This window comes from Sarcophilus harrisii, chromosome 3 (assembly GCF_902635505.1).
Source record: "Sarcophilus harrisii chromosome 3, mSarHar1.11, whole genome shotgun sequence".
NCBI classification, from domain to species: Eukaryota; Metazoa; Chordata; class Mammalia; order Dasyuromorphia; family Dasyuridae; genus Sarcophilus; species Sarcophilus harrisii.
The window spans coordinates 446,059,059-446,077,401 of record NC_045428.1 but is presented as its reverse complement, the minus strand read 5'-3'; the positions used below and the strand labels follow the sequence as shown (position 1 = coordinate 446,077,401).

General features: G+C 35.1%; 1 protein-coding gene across 2 annotated transcripts in view; it reads right to left on the bottom strand.

Annotated features, from left to right (window-relative positions):
- Positions 1 to 1,482: 1,482 nt before the first annotated feature.
- The window catches only part of GJA3 (gap junction protein alpha 3), a 34,991-nt gene continuing 18,130 nt past the window's right edge, over positions 1,483 to 18,343 (bottom strand). For both annotated transcript variants that reach the window (XM_031960829.1, XM_031960830.1), the window contains one exon: positions 1,483 to 3,321. In XM_031960829.1, the coding sequence (XP_031816689.1) occupies positions 1,916 to 3,304 (1,389 nt within the window). In that variant the 5' untranslated portion in view covers positions 3,305 to 3,321 and the 3' untranslated portion in view covers positions 1,483 to 1,915. The remainder of the gene's footprint in view (positions 3,322 to 18,343) is intronic.

Sequence of the window (18,343 nt, the reverse complement as noted above, 5' to 3'; positions counted from 1 at the left end):
TAAATTAGGAACTAGGACCTATTCAGTAGTTTACAAAGTCCTAACTACTTTTGCTCATTATCAGATTTTAAAACACATTAAAGAAGGTTATTAGGGAGCATGGCCTCAAATCAAATCAATATAAGTTAATTTCCTGAAATTAAAAAAAATGTATTCCATGAAAGGACAGACAGATGATATAGTTAAGGGGGGGGTGGTGGCGGTGGGTTGTGGTGGTGATGGATGGTATGAAATTGAAAAACAGCAAGTCCTAATTCATGGAAGCAAAAGATGGAAAATGTGAATAGGATTAGGCCCAATGTTGCTATTTTTTATTAACTTATTCATTGATTCAGAAATGACTGTACCACTCTATATCTTGATAGTTTATTGTATCAATGGTTTTGCTAAGTTCATGAAAAAGTGACGAATTAAAAGTTATTTTTAGTAAAGAGGTTTGTGAAATGAAAAATTGAACCAATTTATGTCCATAAATAGTATCCTGGTCAGTAGAGATTCCTTTGATGTATAAGCAAACAAAACTGTTATGTTTTACTTATACTCAATTTGAATGTTTTGAATGTATTGTATTTTTATTTTTACTTAAGAAGCAAAGAAGACTGTTTTGTTCTGTGCTTTAAAAAACTGTAGGTCATTAATTCATCTGAACTATTCTGGCAACCATAGTTAAATTTCTGTTTTCTATTCAAATATTTTAACTAGGACAAAAGTTTGAAATGCTTAGCTATTTATTCCCCCTCTTCCCCAATAGTAGTCAACAGATCGATGAAATTACAGACTTCCTCTAAAAAGAAAAAGCCAAATCTTTACTTACATGTCATAGGACCAATTTAACACTAGTTGTGGATTATCATCATTTCAAATACTACTAAATTTTTTTTTTCTCAAAAAGACTTAAGGTTGAAAAATGAATATCACACTTGTCCTGAAGTCTAAAACGGACCACTGAAAAGGAGAAATTGTTAAAGCACTCCAGCCATGCTTTTATTTCAATTTTCCCACTGGGTGAAAGCAATTTATCTGTGGTGCACCCTGGAATGATGACTCTTGCCCCTGAAGAATCAATACACTTTGTATTATATTATATGGTTATATTATAACACATGAAATGAGTGTTTCTTGTGTCTTGCTGTGCAGGTTCAGAAGTGCAAATGCCTTTGGTTGTTTCTAAAATTAAAAAAAAAAGCAAAATTCAAAACCCTTCTGCATGCCACTTAAAGATTTTTGAAGCCAGATATGTCTAATTGCTTACTGCACTAACCAGATAGGTTTCATCCAGTTTAGGAATACGTGGCCATTTGGAGGGGATCTCAGCGGGATGACAGGGTATAGAGTCTGGAGTCAGGAAGCCCTGATGTTAAATCTGACCTCAGACACTTCCTAGCTATATAATTCGGGGCAAATCACTTAATCTCCGTTTGCCTCAACTGCAAAAAAAAAAAAAAAAGTAATAGCACCTACTTTTCAGGGTTATTGTGAGGATCAAATGAGACAATATTTGCACAGCACTTGGCACAGTGGCTGGCAGAGTAGGCATTATATAAATGCTTAAGAAATAAGAAGAATCTGTAGGCAGTGTGCGAACTAATTTGTAAATTCTGCTCGGGTTACAAAGCCTTTGCCTGCTGGAACTGGACATCTTTGAGACTGACAGTCGGATCTGGTTACTTTTATTCTATCAGAAAACGTTGCCTTTATGTCCATTACAACTCACAGTGTGTTAAGAACAGCAGGTATTACATAGGGAAACCTAGTCTCCTCTTTGCGATTTTATTTCTTCTCCCAACCTAGGACCTGTCTTTCTTCTGGTTCTTGCTTCAACTTCAATTTTATTTAAAAAAAATTTTTTTTAGAAGAAAGGTTACTTTAAAATTCTCTTCAGAGAAGAGTGTGGAGAGAGAGACAGTGAACAATGTTAGACGGCTAAGTCATCCGATCTGGCTCTACCACTGCTGGACTTACTAGCCTTGCTTAACCGTCTTGTATCAATGAGAAGCAGGGGAGGTGCGTGCATCTCAACTGTGGTGGTACCTGGCTGTTTCTCCCCCTCAGAGTTTACCTCTGATTTAGCGGCCCCCAGGCTGCTGCTACTCCCATTAATCAACAGCAGGGGCACTTTACTTCCTCCCCCACTGTCTCCTCGCTCATGTAGGAGCTGCCGGACACTGCTGGGGGTGGTGGGCGTACCAGGGGCGGTGTCAGGTGGGGATGACTTCCTTTCAAAAGTCTGTTGTTCTGCCTCCTGGTTGGCCCAGTTCTGCTCAGTCATTAAGATGTGATGGTGGTTGCCCCCATAATATTTAGCCGGGGCTGCCTTACTGTGCTCCTCGGGAAGAGTGACCATTCTGAATTCTGTGGGTTGTGGAGGAGCCCCAGGATAGCCTGCTGTGGTTGCCTGGCCTAGGGAAGAGGCAGACTGAGTATAGTAAGGGGGGAATCCAACGGTAGGCGGGGCAGAGTGGGAGGAAAGCAGAAGTGGGCCGAGGCTGCTACATTTTGAGGGAACGATTTTGGCTTCGGGAGAATCTGGGTTATAATGGTTGGTCATACCCTGTTTAAGCTTTTTCCAGCCCAGGTGATAGATCTCCAGCATGTTGAGCAAGAGAGACACACAAGCCACCACTAACATGAAAATAATGAAGATGGTCTTTTCTGTGGGCCTGGAGATAAAGCAGTCCACAGTGTTGGGGCATGGCCACCGGTCACAGCGGTAGAGTGGCTTTAGCTCAAAACCATATAGGAAATACTGCCCTACAATGAAGCCCACTTCAAATAGAGTCTTGAAGATAATGTTAAAGACGTAGGTGCGTAGTAGGGCACCGGCTATCCGGACTTTGCCTCGGTCATCTCGTATGGGAGGCTTCTCTTTCTTTTCCATCCTGGTACCCTCATTTCTGGTTAGTGGTTCTTTATGGTTGTTGGGACCACTGAGTTCCCCCACTCCCTGCAGGTGGTTTTTCTTAAGCTGTTCTCCCTCTTTTTCCTTCTTTTTTTCTTCCATGCGTACGATGTGCAGCACATGGCCCAGATAAATGAGGGTGGGTGTGGAGACGAATATGATCTGCAGGACCCAGAAGCGAATGTGGGAAATGGGGAAGGCCTTGTCATAGCAGACATTTTCACAACCTGGCTGTTGAGTGTTACAGGTAAAGTCTGACTGCTCATCTCCCCAGACTTCTTCTGCAGCTGCACCCAGCACCAGAATTCGGAAGATGAATAGAACAGTCAGCCAAACTTTGCCAATCACCGTAGAGTGTTCTTGCGCATTCTCTAATAGTCTCCCCAGAAAGCTCCAGTCACCCATTGCTTCAGATTCCTAACCTATAATGGGAACATGATCACTGTTATTAATAAACAAATTTTCATCAAATGAATAATTCACCTTGTATTGAAAAATACACATGTAAAATACCTATTGGATCAGTAATCCCAACCATGAGTATTGCCAGGCTACAGCTTCTGTGGATTTTGTTTTAGAGGGACCTAGTCCCAAATTTCTAAACCCTGTATAGTATATACCATAGTAGCTTCTATATGACTGTTCCCATTCACTATCTTATGCTAAGTTATGCAAGACTATGCTCAAGTTGGTTCAATATTATGAAAACTATCAACATAATTAATCATATCAATAACTAAACCAAAAGAAACTATATGATTATCTCAATAGGTACTGAAAAAGTTTTTGACAAAATAAAGCACCCAATTCCTATTAAAAACATTAGAGAACATAGGAATAAAGGAATCATTCTTTAAAATGATTTTTTTTTTAAGGAATGATAAACAGTATCTACCTACAAGCACTGACAAGCACTGTCTGTAATGGGAATAAACTAGAAGCCCTCCGTGTAAGATTCGGGGTGAAACAAGCATGCTATTATAACCAGTATTATTCAGTATAGAAATAGAAATACAATAAAAGAAGAAAAAGAAATCAAAGGAGTTGGAATAGACAATGAGTAAATAAAACTATCACTATTTGCAGGTGATATCATGGTATACTTGGAGAATCCTAGAGTATGATTTTAAAATTTATTTGAAATAATTAACAACTTTAGCAAAGTTTCAGGATATAAAAACCCCACATATATCATCAAAAAACCTTTATATGATCAATAAAGCCCAGAATTAAGAAACAGAAATTCCATTTAAAATAACTGCAAATAATATAAAATATTAGGAGCCTACCTACTAAGACAAACACAGGAATTATATAAATATAATTACAAAACACTTTTCATACAAATAAAGGCAGATCTAAGCAAATGGAAAAATATCAGTTGCTCATGGCTAGGCCAAAATAATAAAAACGACAATTTTGCCTAAACTAATTCACCTATTCATTGCTATAACAATTAAACTACCAAAAAAAAAAAAAGAGTTAGAAAAAGAAAACAACCAAATTCATCTGGAAGAACAGAAGATCAAGAATATTAAGGGAATCAATGAAAAAAATACAAAGTAAGGTAGCCTATTAATATCACATTATTAATTAACTGTAATTAATTAATTATAGTAATTAACTGTACTATAAAACTGTAATCATAATAATTATCTGGTACTAGCTCAGAAGAAGAGTGATGGTTCAGTAAAATAGACTTGGTACACAACATACTACTGTGTAAATGACTATAATAACCTAGAGGTTGATAAACGCAAAGATTGCAGATTTGGGAACAAGAACTCACTATTTCACAAAAATTGCTAGAAAAACTGGAAAACAATTGGACACAAACTAGGTATAGGCCAATATCTCACACCACATACTAAGATAAAATCAAAATGGGTGCATGATATGGACAGGAAGAGGTGATAGTCTACTTGTAAGATCTATGGGAAAGGGAAAAATTCATGACCAAACAAGAGACATCATTATGAAATGCAAAACAAATAATTTTGATTATATTAAATTAAAAAGATTTTGTATAAAAACCAATGCAACCAAGATTAGTTTTTATTTTAAAAAATAATAATAGCCTTTTATTTTTCAAAATACATGTAAAGATAGTTTTCAACATTCACTCTTGAAAAACTTTGTGCTCCAAAATTTTTTCTTCACCTCCTTCCCATCGCCTTCCCCCAACAAGTAATCCAATATAGATTAAACATGTGCAATTCTTGTAAATGTATTTCCATATTTATCATGCCACACAAGAAAAATCAGATCAAAAAGGGGAAAAATGAGAAAGAAAAAAAAATGCTAGATAGGCAAGCAAGCAAACAACAACAAAAGTGAAAATAACTATATATGTTGTGATTCACATTCAGTCCCCATAGTCCTCTCTCTGAATGCAAATGGCTCTTTCTATCACCTCATTTCCCTAAATCACCTCACTGTTGAAAAGAACCAACTCCACCAAAATCTTGTTGTTGCTGTGTAAAATGATCTTTTAGTTTTAGTCACTTCACTTAGCTTCAGTTGATGTGAGTCTTTCCAGACTTTTCTGAAATCAGCCTGATGATCATTTCTTATGGAACAAAAATAGCGCATTGCATTCAAATACCATAACTTCTCCAGTCATTTCCCAACAGATTGGCATCAACTCATTTTCTAGTTCCTTGCCACCACAAAAAGGGCTGCTACAAACATTTTTGCATATGTGGGTCTTTTTCCTTTTTTTAATGATCTCTTTGGGAATCAGACTCAGTAGAGACACTACTAGATCAAATGTAATGCACAGTTTGATAGCGTTTTGGATATAGTTTAAAATTGTTCTCCAAAACAGTTGGATCAATTCAAAACTCTTATCAATAATGTATTAGTTAGTATCCCAGTTTTTGCACATCCCCTCCAACATTTATCATCTTTTCCAGCCATCTTAGCCAATCTGAGAAGTGTTGTGTGATACCTCAGAGTTGTCTAACTTTGCATTTCTCTAACCAATAGTGATTTATAGCATTTTTTCACATGATGAGAAATGACTTTAATTTCTTCATCTGAAAAGTGTCTGTTTATTTCCTTTGACCATTTATTAATTGGGGAATGGCTTGTATTCTTATAAATTTGATTCAGTTCCATATATATTTTAGAAAGAAGGTCTTATCAGAAACTTTGGATGTAAAATTTTTCTCCCCAGTTTTCTGCTTCCCTTCTAATCTTGTCTGCACTGGTTTTGTTTGTACAAAAATCTTTTAATTTAATATAATCAAAATTATCCATTTATGTTCTCTAGTTTTCTTTGGCCATAAATTCCTTTCTTCTCTTCAGATCTGGGAGGTAGATTATCCCTTGTTCTTCTTATTTGCATATAGTATCACTCTTCATGTCTAAGTCATGAATACATAGATTAGGTAGATATATCTATATATATATATATATATATATATATATATAGATATAGATATAGATATGTGTCCATAAATCATAGACCTTTTCTTGGTATAGGATGTTAAATGTTGATCAATGACTTGTTTCTGCCATATTATTTTCCATTTTTCTCAGAAATTTTGTCAAATAGTGAGTACTTATCCCAGATGAAGTATTTGGGTTTATCAAACTGTAGGTTTCTATAGTCATTGATTATTGTGTCTTATAAACCTAACTTACTCCACAGATCCACTTAGCCAATACCAAGTAGTTTTGATGACCAGTGCTTTATCATATTGCTTTAGGTCTGGTATAGCTAGGCCCTCTGTGTTTGCAATACAACCAGGATTACAAGGGAAGCAGAAAGCTGGAAAACAGTCTTTACAGCAAGAGCTTCTGATAAATCATTTCTCAAATATATAGAAAACTGAGTCAAATTTGTAAGTTACCATTCTTCAATTGATGAGGTCAAAGTATATGAAGAAGAAATTTTAGAAGAAATCAAAGCTATCTTTACATATGAAGAAGTATTCTAACACTTCTGATTAGAGAAATGCAAATTAAAACAATTTTAAGATACAACCTCATACTTATCAGATTGGCCAATATGACAAAAAAAAAAAAAAAAAAAAAAAAGGAAAATGATAACTGTTGGAGAGGATGTGGGAAAACTGGGACACTGCACTATTGATTAAATTATGACTGTACAATAAGAAGTGATGAATAGGCAGATTTTAGAAAAATCTGGAAAGACTTGTATGAACTGATGGAAAGTAAAAAGAACAGAAGCAGAAAAACATGTACACAATATCAGCAACATTGCGTGATGACCAACTATGATTGATTCATCTCTTCTCAGCAAGATAAGTACAAAGGATTCATGAAGGAATCATAACCAGATAAAAGAATTGATGGACTTTGAATGCAGATCAAAGCATATTTTTCCACTTAATTCTTTTTTTGGGTTTTCCTCTTATGATCTGTTTTTTCTTCTTCCGTAACTTTACTAATATGGAAATAAATGTTTTACGTGATAGTACATGTATAAATTTACAATATCAAATTGCCTACCATTTTCAGAAAAAGGAAGAGGAGGAGGAAAAGTTTGCAATTAAAAATCTTGTAAAAAATGTTAAAAATTTTCTTGACATATTGTTGGGAAAAATAAAATACTCTTTAAAAAAAGATTGTGAGCTCAAAAGATAGAACATATGCAAAGGCAATGTAAACTTTAAAAATGTTATGTAAATGTAAATCACTATGACATGTAAAGAAATTTAAAAGTTAAGTGAAAATATTCCATGATGGAAGATGCAGCATAGTTCATAGAATCTTAGCAGTGGAAAAGGTACTGGAGATGAATGCATAATAAAATAGAACTATCTATTCTAATGTGGGCAAGACTGGGTTTCATTTTTATCTTCATATCCCCAGCATCTAGAACAGTCCTTCGCCCATAGCAGAGGAGATGCTTAACAAATAATTAATGAATTGAACTGAATTTAGATGCATTAAAAAAAAGATTTATCCAGCTTTATCAAATTTTCCTCTTTCCTCTTTCACATTCCTTCCTGATGTGTTGGGGACATTTAAAATTATTCTTGCTTTTACCAAAACAGAAACTGTCAATTTCAGTTCACCTGGTAAACTTGAAGATAATTTTGATTTTTTTACCATCATACTTGCACAAATATTTTAATAAAATGACTGAGAAATATTTCAACACTCTATTATTGACTTAGTAATTTCTTAAATTATAGGGAAAAGCATCTCTTTCTTTTGGAGAGGAAAAAAAAAGACTGCTAAATTTCTAACTTTTTGCATTAACATTTTTAATATCCACTCAACTAAATAAAATGTATAAATCATCTAGTTTATGTGGGGTACAAAGGTCCTCAAAAATAAACTCTGGCATTTTCTACCACAATGGGAAAGCTTTAAATACAGATTTATCCATAATTTCTGTAATTCAAGAAGGAACAGCCTCATTAGACATGGAAAGATTCATCATTAATCAGCTAGTTACTAGGACATCACTTCTTTGGCTGTGGTATATTCTCATGAAACAAATAAAAAGTTTTCACTTAAAGTTTTATTTAATTTAAGCTTTAAATTAAATTAAATTTTAAATGATCCTCAGTCCTCTCTTGCCCCTTTTGCTTTTGCAGTGACAATGTCAGACTGGGGAAAAAATGGCAAAAGGTGTTAAGAAATACTATATTTAAATATATTTATATATATATGTATATGTGTGTGTGTGATACATATATACATATAAGTATATAAATTATTCTTATATAAATATTCTGTATATGCATAAGTATATGTATATATGTGTGTATATATTTGTGTATGTATGTGCACAGATACACACATACATACACTTGTTTATATGTCTTGGATACCAAACCCTTACCAGAGGAACATGATACAAAGATTTTTAATAATGTCACAAAGTGTCTATCCATACATACATCTATCTGGATGATTAGTTGGTTGTCCTGCATTCTGGAAGAGGACCAAAATGACACTATTATGTTAGAGTCGAGTTGCAGTATATTTGACTGTGGCTGATCAGACCAATATGAGTTCATAATCCTCTGCCACAGGTTGGATATAAATAGTCCCTATGAATATTTGGAGTAGATTGTCTAACTTTGCACATCTCACATTTTTTTTTTTTCTGAACTAATTCCATTCTGCTTTGCTCGTAGAGCACAGCCCCTCTTATGGCAAGGGCATACCATATTGGATGGTCCTGTACCAGTGTTTCCCATATCATACAATCAAATCTAAATTTCTTGAGAGACCTTGAGAGTGTCTTTGTGTCAAGACAACCCATGTAAGTTCTCTATACAATAACTTTTTTTTGCAAGCTTATTGGCATTTGAACAATGTAGCCAACTCAATGGAGCTGTGATCTCTGCAGAGAGTTGGAATGCTTGGCAGTTTAGTTTGAGAAAGGATTATAGTATCTGGTATCTTATTCTGTCGGATGATCTTCAGAATCTTCCTAAGACATCCATCCGTCTGTCGGTCTGTCTGTCTGTCTGTCTATCTATCTATCTATCTACCTACCCCCCTACCTACCTACCTATATTTGCATGTGTATACTAAAAGCCATGCCCCAATATCTAAATAAAGATACAAATTAACAATACTCAAAAAAATTGCAAACTATTAACAACCACACCAAAGAATACTTCAAATCACTAAAAACAAGAAAACTGCAAACCAAAACCCTGAAATTTTGCCTCATATATGTAAGTTAGCAAAGATGGTAAAGTTGATGTTGGAGAGATGTTGTAATAAGAAAGACATATCAATGCATTATTATTTTTTATTTTTTTGCTAAGGCAGTTGGGGTTAAGTGACTTGCCCAGATCTCATAACTAAGATCAGATTTGATCTCAGGTTCTCCGGATTGCAAGGCTGGTGCTCTATCCATTGCACCATCTAACTGACCCACAATAATGCATTATTAATGGAGATTAGTTATATTGATTCTTTCCTCTTTTAAAATTTTTTCCACTTAAAAATAGTTTTTATTATATTGGACTGCTCTCTGGAATGGAATGGAGGAGGGATACTATGGGAAATTGTGGTAACAAAAAATCAATAAAAACATTTCAAATTAATAGGTGAAATCAGATGTTTAAATGAAATGTAGACGTTTCTTAGATTCTCCTTGGAGAGCCAAATAAAAACAGTTCTCAGTTTCATTATGCATCAAAAGACAACAACAAAAAAGTTTTCTTGGGATATTTTGTTATCTTGCATTTTAATTCTTAAGATGAATATAGGGATAGAGCCTAACAGACAATGCTATGTAATGAAAGAGCAGGTCTCAAAACTCAAAATGTCAAGTTTGTGTCTTACTTTAGATACATGCTAGCTGTGGGATCCTCGACAAGTCACTAATCTTCTTACTGCTCTAAGCAATCATCTGAAATTATATTTTGTGAAAAAGGTGCTGACTTGAATTTTTCAAAAATGATTTTTAACATGTGAAAACAATTTTTAACTTTTCAAAAATAGTTTTGAGTTTCAAATTCTTTCCTTCCCTCTCCCCTCCCTGAAATGATAAGCAATCCAATATAATTTATATATGTGCAATCACATAAAAATTTCCATTCATAATTTTGTATAAGAAAACACAAATAAAAAATATAATGAAAAATATCCTGATTCAGAATGTATTCCAACAGTATCAGTATCAGTATTTTCTCTGAATGTGGAGAACATGCTTCACTGTTAGTTCTTTGGGATTATCTTGGATCATTGTATTGCTGAGAATAGCTAAATCATTCACAACTGATCACTGTTACAGTATCATTGTTTCCGTTCAATTCACTTTGCATCAGTTCATGTAAGTCTTTCTAGATTTTCTCAAGTCATCCTGACTCACATCATTAAAGAAAGTTTCCTCATCCAGGAGTTCTCTTTACCAATGAAATTTCAGGCCTAGCACTTATCTCTCTGTTGAACATGAACAAAACAATGAACCTGAAGATAATTGCAGCTTGTGTGCCAACAAATGTTATAGAAGATAAGAAGGAAAAATTACATAAAGAACTCAAACCTTACAAATTAAGTCAATATATATTTAATATTCAGTAAATTCAATGTTAAAGTAAACATAAGAGAGAACAGCAAAGATGATACTGGAAAATAAAAAGGACCCAGGGGTTACTTAAATCAATCCCTTCCTTTTAGCCTTGAAGAAACTGAGATCCAGGAAAGTTAAGTTACTTGACTGAGGTAACACAGGTAATAAAGATCAGAGGCAGAACTTGTACTGATGACTCCATCCTGTTTCACTGTGATCATCACTTTTTTTGAATGTTCACTTTAATAAAATATTCTAGGATTTCACCAAGATTTGAAATAGGTTTAGTTGACTTATGGTTTACAGACTCTACTCTCTTCTCCTTTTTCTTGAAAATTTAGACAAATATGCTCAAGTCCTGTAGTTCCACTTCCATACTATAGGATCTTTCCAAGATCTCTGAATTCTGACAATGGTTTAGTAATTAACTTCTGCTTTTTTAGTATACAACCACAGTTAAGTAGAAGCTGGGGACTTAGATTCACCAAGATAGCAAGATATTATCTTATTATCTCCCATATGTAGAGTTAGAACTTCTTGTTAGCCAATTCTTTCAGTTGTATTCAGTTTCAAAGGTCATTCCTCTTGGCAAAGAAAAAGAGAGCACAGTAAGGGCTAAGTATCTTCACCTTCTCTCCATTAACCATTATTACTGTTCAGTCACTGTAGGTAATAGTCCTTTATCCTTTTTGATCATCTTTCCTCTGATTTTGTTAACAAATTATTTGTTGTTGTTCCTAGATTTTATTATTAGCCTAAATGGAACGGGGATTCCTTAATTACTCTAAGCTTTCTTATCTAGGACAGACTCCCTAAGTGTATATATGTGCATCCCCTTCAGTCTTTCCCAACAGATTTTCATCTTTCCTTTCCTCACTTTCCTTTCCCCACAACTCCCATCAACCAGATTTCTCCAATTTTAAATCTTTTCCTATTTTTTGACTACTTCCCTGTTGCATAAGAATATAGGCATGTCCTCACAAACCCTTATTTGATTTTATCATTTCTGCTATTTATAATTCTATACTTACCCTTTCTTTCTTTGCTAAACTCCTTGAAAAAGTCATCTATACTCAGTTTCCTTTCTCCTCACTCTTTTAAACTGATTATAATCTAATTTCTGATCTCATCATTCAATTGAAACTGTCCTCTCAAAAATTACCAATGATTTATCTGCGTGTGTATATCCCTTTTTACAAGATAATCAGTTAAGCGACTTATCTAGCATCACACATCTAGTTAACATCAAGTACCTGAGATTAGATTTGAATTTAGATCCTCCTAGTTCAAGCCTTCATCATCTTTTGTCTGGATTATTACAATTACCTTCTCATTAGCCTTCCCATTTCATATCTGTCCTTCTCTCTAGTCCATCCTTCACACATCTGGCAAAATAATTTCTAGGTTTATCCATGTTACTTGCGTATTTAATTAAACTCCAATGGTTCTCTGTTATCTCTAGGTTCAAACATAACACCCTCTCTTTTGACATTTAAAGCTCTTCACAACCTGGTCTCTTTCTATCTTTCCAAATAGAAAGATCTTCTGTTGTTCAGCATTTCATCTTCCTGGTGTGTGTTTGTACTTCCTGTTCCCTATGCTTAGGATGCTCTTCCTCTTCCCTCCTGCCTTTTGATATCCCTGGCTTCTTTTAAGACACAACTCAAATGTTACCTTCTATAGGAGAACTTCCAGTCCCTCCAGTCATTTGAGTCTTTCCCTTTAAGGTTATCTTTGGTACACTCTGTATGTGTGGTGTATGTACCTGCTTATTTACATATTTTCTCCCCCATGATAATGTGATCTACTTGAGAACAGGGGCTTTTTTTTTTTTTTTTTTTTGGCCTATCCTTGTATCATTAACATAGCACAGGGCACATAGTATTAAAAAATACTTGTTGATTGATTCATTTCATATTCTTTTTACTGTAAGAGTACAAATCATGTCAAGCCATCATTTTCAAAGAAGTAAAATTCAGGTTGTTCAAAGAGCAATGGGATAATGCATAATGGATGAATTTATAGCATTTAGCAAAAATGAACTGCATATAAGAAGTAGAGTTAAAGATAAAATTAATGACATGTAAGATGTTATTTGTGTTGTAAAAGTGAGGACAACAGAAGACCAGCCCACATATTGCCCTGGTACATGTTAACAGACCTAGAAAAAGGTCCCCCTTGCCTAAATCATGAAGAGACTCCAAATGGAGAAATTTAATGATGAAATATCAAAGGGCCAGTTATATAAGCATTTATAATTTAAAAATTTCTCCACAATGACTATACAAAGATCAAATATGGTTAGTGATCCAATGAAATAAAATTTATAAAGCATTTAACACAGGACGTAACAGCAGGGATCCTGATAAATGCTTATTCTTTTCTCTGTTTTCCTAGTGGGACACATTTATTATCAGGATACATAGGATAATTCAGGTATTCATTAAACCCCTGAGAGATGCTGGAAAAAATCCAGGTCATCTGTCTTTAACAGTCATCATGAGTTTGGCTTCCTGCCTTCATATCCTCAGGGGGCATTAAGATTTTGAATGTCTAGGATGAACAGAAAATCACTAGGACATAGATCTTGCACTCTGACTGACCCCATGCTTCTTTGGTGCTGAGGGTTTTAATATCCTTTGGGAGGCAAGATGGAAAAATACCAGAGCATTCTCCTGACCTGACAAGGGTCTATCTTATTTCCCACAATGGCCTCATATAAGGCACCCTAAGGTCTTAGGTGCTGAGAGAAACTTAAGACACAAAATCCCTTGGAGCTGTTGTAGTCCAAGGAAATAAATGGTCTATACTTGTCACAGCTTTGTTTATGTTCTCCATAGTTGTGAACAGTAGTCACAAAGGATGAGAAAGTGATCTGGATTTTAATTTAGAACACTAACTATAGTAAGAATCCACATATCATTTAGATCACAGATACACTGAAATGTGTGTAAGGCATTTGTGTTAGCTTGCTGAGGATTCAGAGACAAAAAAGAGACAAGTCTCTGTCCTTAAGGAGCTTACATTCTATGAGGGGATAAAGCTAGTGCTGGCTTGGGTTGCTGTCCTTCATTCTCGAATAGAACCAAAATGACATCACTATGTTAGAATTGAGTTGCAATAATTTTGACTGTGGCTGATCAGACCAATACAAGTTCAGAATGTTCTGCCACAGGTAGGACACAAAGAATTCCTGTGAACATTTGGGGATGGCTTCTCTAACTTTACTCATTTTGCATTTCTTCTAAGCTAACTCAATTTTATTTTGCTTATGGAGCACAGCATCTTCTCTGATGAGGGCACGCCATATTGGATGGTCCTATGTCAGTGTCTCCCATATAATACAGTGTCCTCATATCACTTTATCTATCTTGTGAGGCTTGCCCTGTGTGAGTTTTCTATAAAATACTTTTTTTGCAAAGCATACATTTAGCATTCAAACAATTTGGCCAGTGCAATAGTGCTCTCTGCAGTAGAATGTCTGGCAGTTTGATTTGAAAAAGGACCTCCGTGAACAATTTGGAACTATGCTCAAAAAGTTATCAAACTGTGCATACCCTTTGTCCCACATGTGCAAAAATGTTTGTGGCAGCACTCTTTGTAGTGGCTAGAAACGGGAAACTGAATGGATGCCCATCAATTGGAGAATGGCTGAGTAAGTTATGGTATATGAATATTATGGAATACTATTGTTCTGTAAGAAATGACCAGCAGATGATTTCAGAGAGGCCTGGAGAGACTTACATGAATTGATGCTAAGTGGAATGAGCAGGACCAGGAGATCATTATATATTTCAACAACAATACTATATGATGATCAATTCTGATGGACGTGGCCCTCTTCAATAATGAGATGAACCAAATCAATTTCAATTGTTCAGTAATGAACAGAACCAGCTATATCCAGTGAAAGAACTATAGGAAATGAGTGTGAACCATAACATAGCATTTCCACTCTTTCTGTTATTGTCTGTTTGCATTTTTGTTTTAATTCTCAGGTTATTTTCACCTTATTTTTAAATCCGATTTTCCTTGTGCAGCAAGATAACTGTATAAATATGTATACATATATTGTATTTAACATATACTTTAACAGATTTAACATGTAAAAAAAAAGAGAGAGAAAGGACCTCAGTGTGTGGTATCCTATCCGGCTAAATAATCTTCATAATGTTCCTAAGACAATTCAAATGGAAGCCATTCAGTTTCCTGGCATAGCGCTGGTATACTGTCCAGGTTTCACAGGCATACAACAATGAGGCTAGCACAATAGATCTGTAGACCTTCAATTTGGTAGTCAGTCTAATCCCTCTCCTCTCCCATGCTTTCCTTCAGAGCCTCCTCAGCACTGAGCTAGTATACTGATATGTAAAGATAAGGATTTGAGAAAGGAGAATACTCTGATCTTTAACTGGGGAAAAGGCTTCATGGAAGAGGCAGCACCTAAGATGAGCTTGGAGAGAGAATAAAAATTCTGAGAAGCAAAGGTGAGGATGGAGGACATGGGGAAAGGCTAAGTGAACATGGGGATGTGGGAGATGGAATATTTTAAATTCAGTAGTCCAACTCGGGAAGAAGTTAGAGCTACTACTATGAAGAGTAATGTCAAATAAGGATGTAAATGTAGGTTGAAGTCAGATTGAAGCAGGACTAATATGAAACCACTGGAAACTTTTGAGAAGAAAATGGACTTGGTCAAATCTGTACTTTCTTTAAGAAGACTGTATTGACTACTAGATGAAGAATGAGTTGAAGAAGTAAGAGACTGGAGTTGTGGATTTAAGAGTAAATGCTAAATAATTTACTTTCATTCGACACTTTTTTTATCCTAATATTTTAGCATAACAAAAAAGGAAAGAAAAATTACTGAAGCAACTACTTTCAAATATTTAAAAAAAAATCCTTTCCAGAATCCACTGTATAACCTGTCAAATGTATTCTCTCTAAAATTAAGTAATTTTTTAATATTATGACATATCAAAATATTTGGAAGAGAAGTCCCCAGAATAAAATAAGGTATTTATCAAGGAGAAATATCATGGCATAGTAGATAAAAAGCTGGTCTTGGAGCCTCTGACATATATTGACTGTGTGACCTTCTCAATGCTTTAGCAAAGAAGACTCAATTGTGGAGAAGTTGCCAATATTCATTGGAAGGAGTTTCCTCAAACAAAAATTCCATATAGCAATGAAATCACAGGTCTCATCTGTATCCCAATCCGTTTCCCAATCCCAAGCTATCAAAAATACTGGACCTGAATACTAGAAGCTAGTAAGAGATTTGGTTGCCTTGAGAAAACCATTGAAATGTGAAAATGACACATCTTGATTGATCTCACTTGATGGAATATGACCTATTTTTCATCATTAATGGAAAGAAAGATAATCCCAGAATAGGCTCAGTCTTACTCAACCTATCTTGCATAATTATGTCTGAGATGTAGCATGAGATTATCAGAAAATGCTTCCATTCTGGGTCAAATTGTTCCAAAACTATACATTAGGATTGTTTTAGAAAGTCTTTGCAAATAATGCCCCATCAAAAACTCCTATAGCAACAAATTCAGAGCACTAAATCAAGAAAATACAGAGACGGGGCAGGGCAGATGGAGCACTGATTCTGAAGTTGGGAGGACCTGAGTTCAAATATAACCTCAGATACTTACCATCTGTGTGACCCTGGGCAAGTCACTTAATAATGATTGCCTACAAAGGAGCAAAAATGAAAAAGAAAATACAGAAACAATTCTTGACTTTGCAGGAAAAAAATATTAGAATCACCTGGATTTTAGGATAACCCCAAACTTAACCAATGTCCACTGGTGATTTCAACTTGAATTCCGTCAATTAATTCTTCTACCTCAATGAAGAAGTTTTTGGAGAAGGAAATGAATTTAATTAAAATATGTGAGAATATTCTTTGGGTATACATCAAAAAGTAGAAAGCATTGAGATTTTGAGCAAAACTAAGATATGTAGAGGGATGCTGTTATCTACATTCCTGTTGTTTTTGTTTGTTATTCAGTCAGGTCTGATTCTTCATGACCACCTTTGGGATTTTCCTGGCAAAAATACTGCAGTGATTTGCCATTTCCTTCTCATTTTACAAATGAGGCAACAGGGTTAAGTGACTTGTTCAGGATCACACAACTAGTAAATGTCTGAGGCCAGATTTTAACTCACAAAGTTGAGTCTTCTTGACTTTAGGCCTGGCACTTCATCCATTGTACTTCCTTAGAGGTTCACTTAGTTCAAAATTTGGTATAAAATAAGTACTTCATAGGATCTCTGCTGCACGGTGGATAGAGAGCTGGATCTGGACTCAGGAAAACCTAAATTCAAATCTATCCATAACCACTAGCAATGTGACTCTAGAAAGGGATTTAACCTCTGCCTCAATTTCCACAACAGTAAAACAGTAGTACTTATTTCACAGGGTTTTTGTAGACACCTAAATGATGCAATCTGCAGCATTTTAACTGGCAATCTTGGCTATGGGTCATGCAGCACAATTTGGACCTTTCAAATATGTTTTGTAATTCATAACATGTAAAGACTACCAAGATAAAATTAAGACAAAATCAGGTCAACAGTTGAAGTTTCTTAAAGTGTCTCATAGTTGGGTGTCATTAACAATTCCTTGTTAATATCTAATTTTAATGAATTATTTTGATTGTGGTACATTCTTTGGCCTTCTAAATTTCATTGCTCTGGGGAGAAGCTTCCTGGTAGTAGTGGCAGCAGTTTATACAACTACACAAAGGTAAGAGAATGCAGAAAAAAATCAGAGAAATTTTTACTAGGGAGGTAAGTAACATCAACCAATCTATTTATGAATATATATTAAATGCCTACTTTAAGTATCAGGAGCTAGGGATACAAAGATGCACATAGATCTTTTCCTACAATTCTTATAGACTTTAGAGGAAGGTATTTCCTACACAAAAATCTATCTTCTTAAGTCTTATTCATAAAACATCTTTGATGCATTTTTCCCTGCCCCCACTCACTGGAATTCAATCAGTGGTGTCTACGTCATCTCAGCAAGGAACATTCTCTTCAACAGAGAATCAGAGTGTACCTTTAGCTCCATGGGAAGTGCTCCATTTTGTCAAATAAGGAGTATCCCTGATTGCCTGTGGTACACTCTTCTCCTAGTTAAATATTTGCTGTCTCAGCAAATCAAACTGGAGTGCTGTTGGCACGTTTGCCCATATCCCCTATTCTGGACAGTTCTCTGGAGACCTCTCTGAGGGGAGACTCAAACACTCCATCTGAGTGCTTCCTCTAGTGCCTTTCATTAAAAAAAAAAGTGCACACAGCATAGTTTTTAGTGACTTCCAGAGTGCCGTACAAAGGGTCACAGCAAAATCCATTCAGTATAGTTCTTATATCCTTATTCCTCAGATTAACAGCATTTTTTTTGG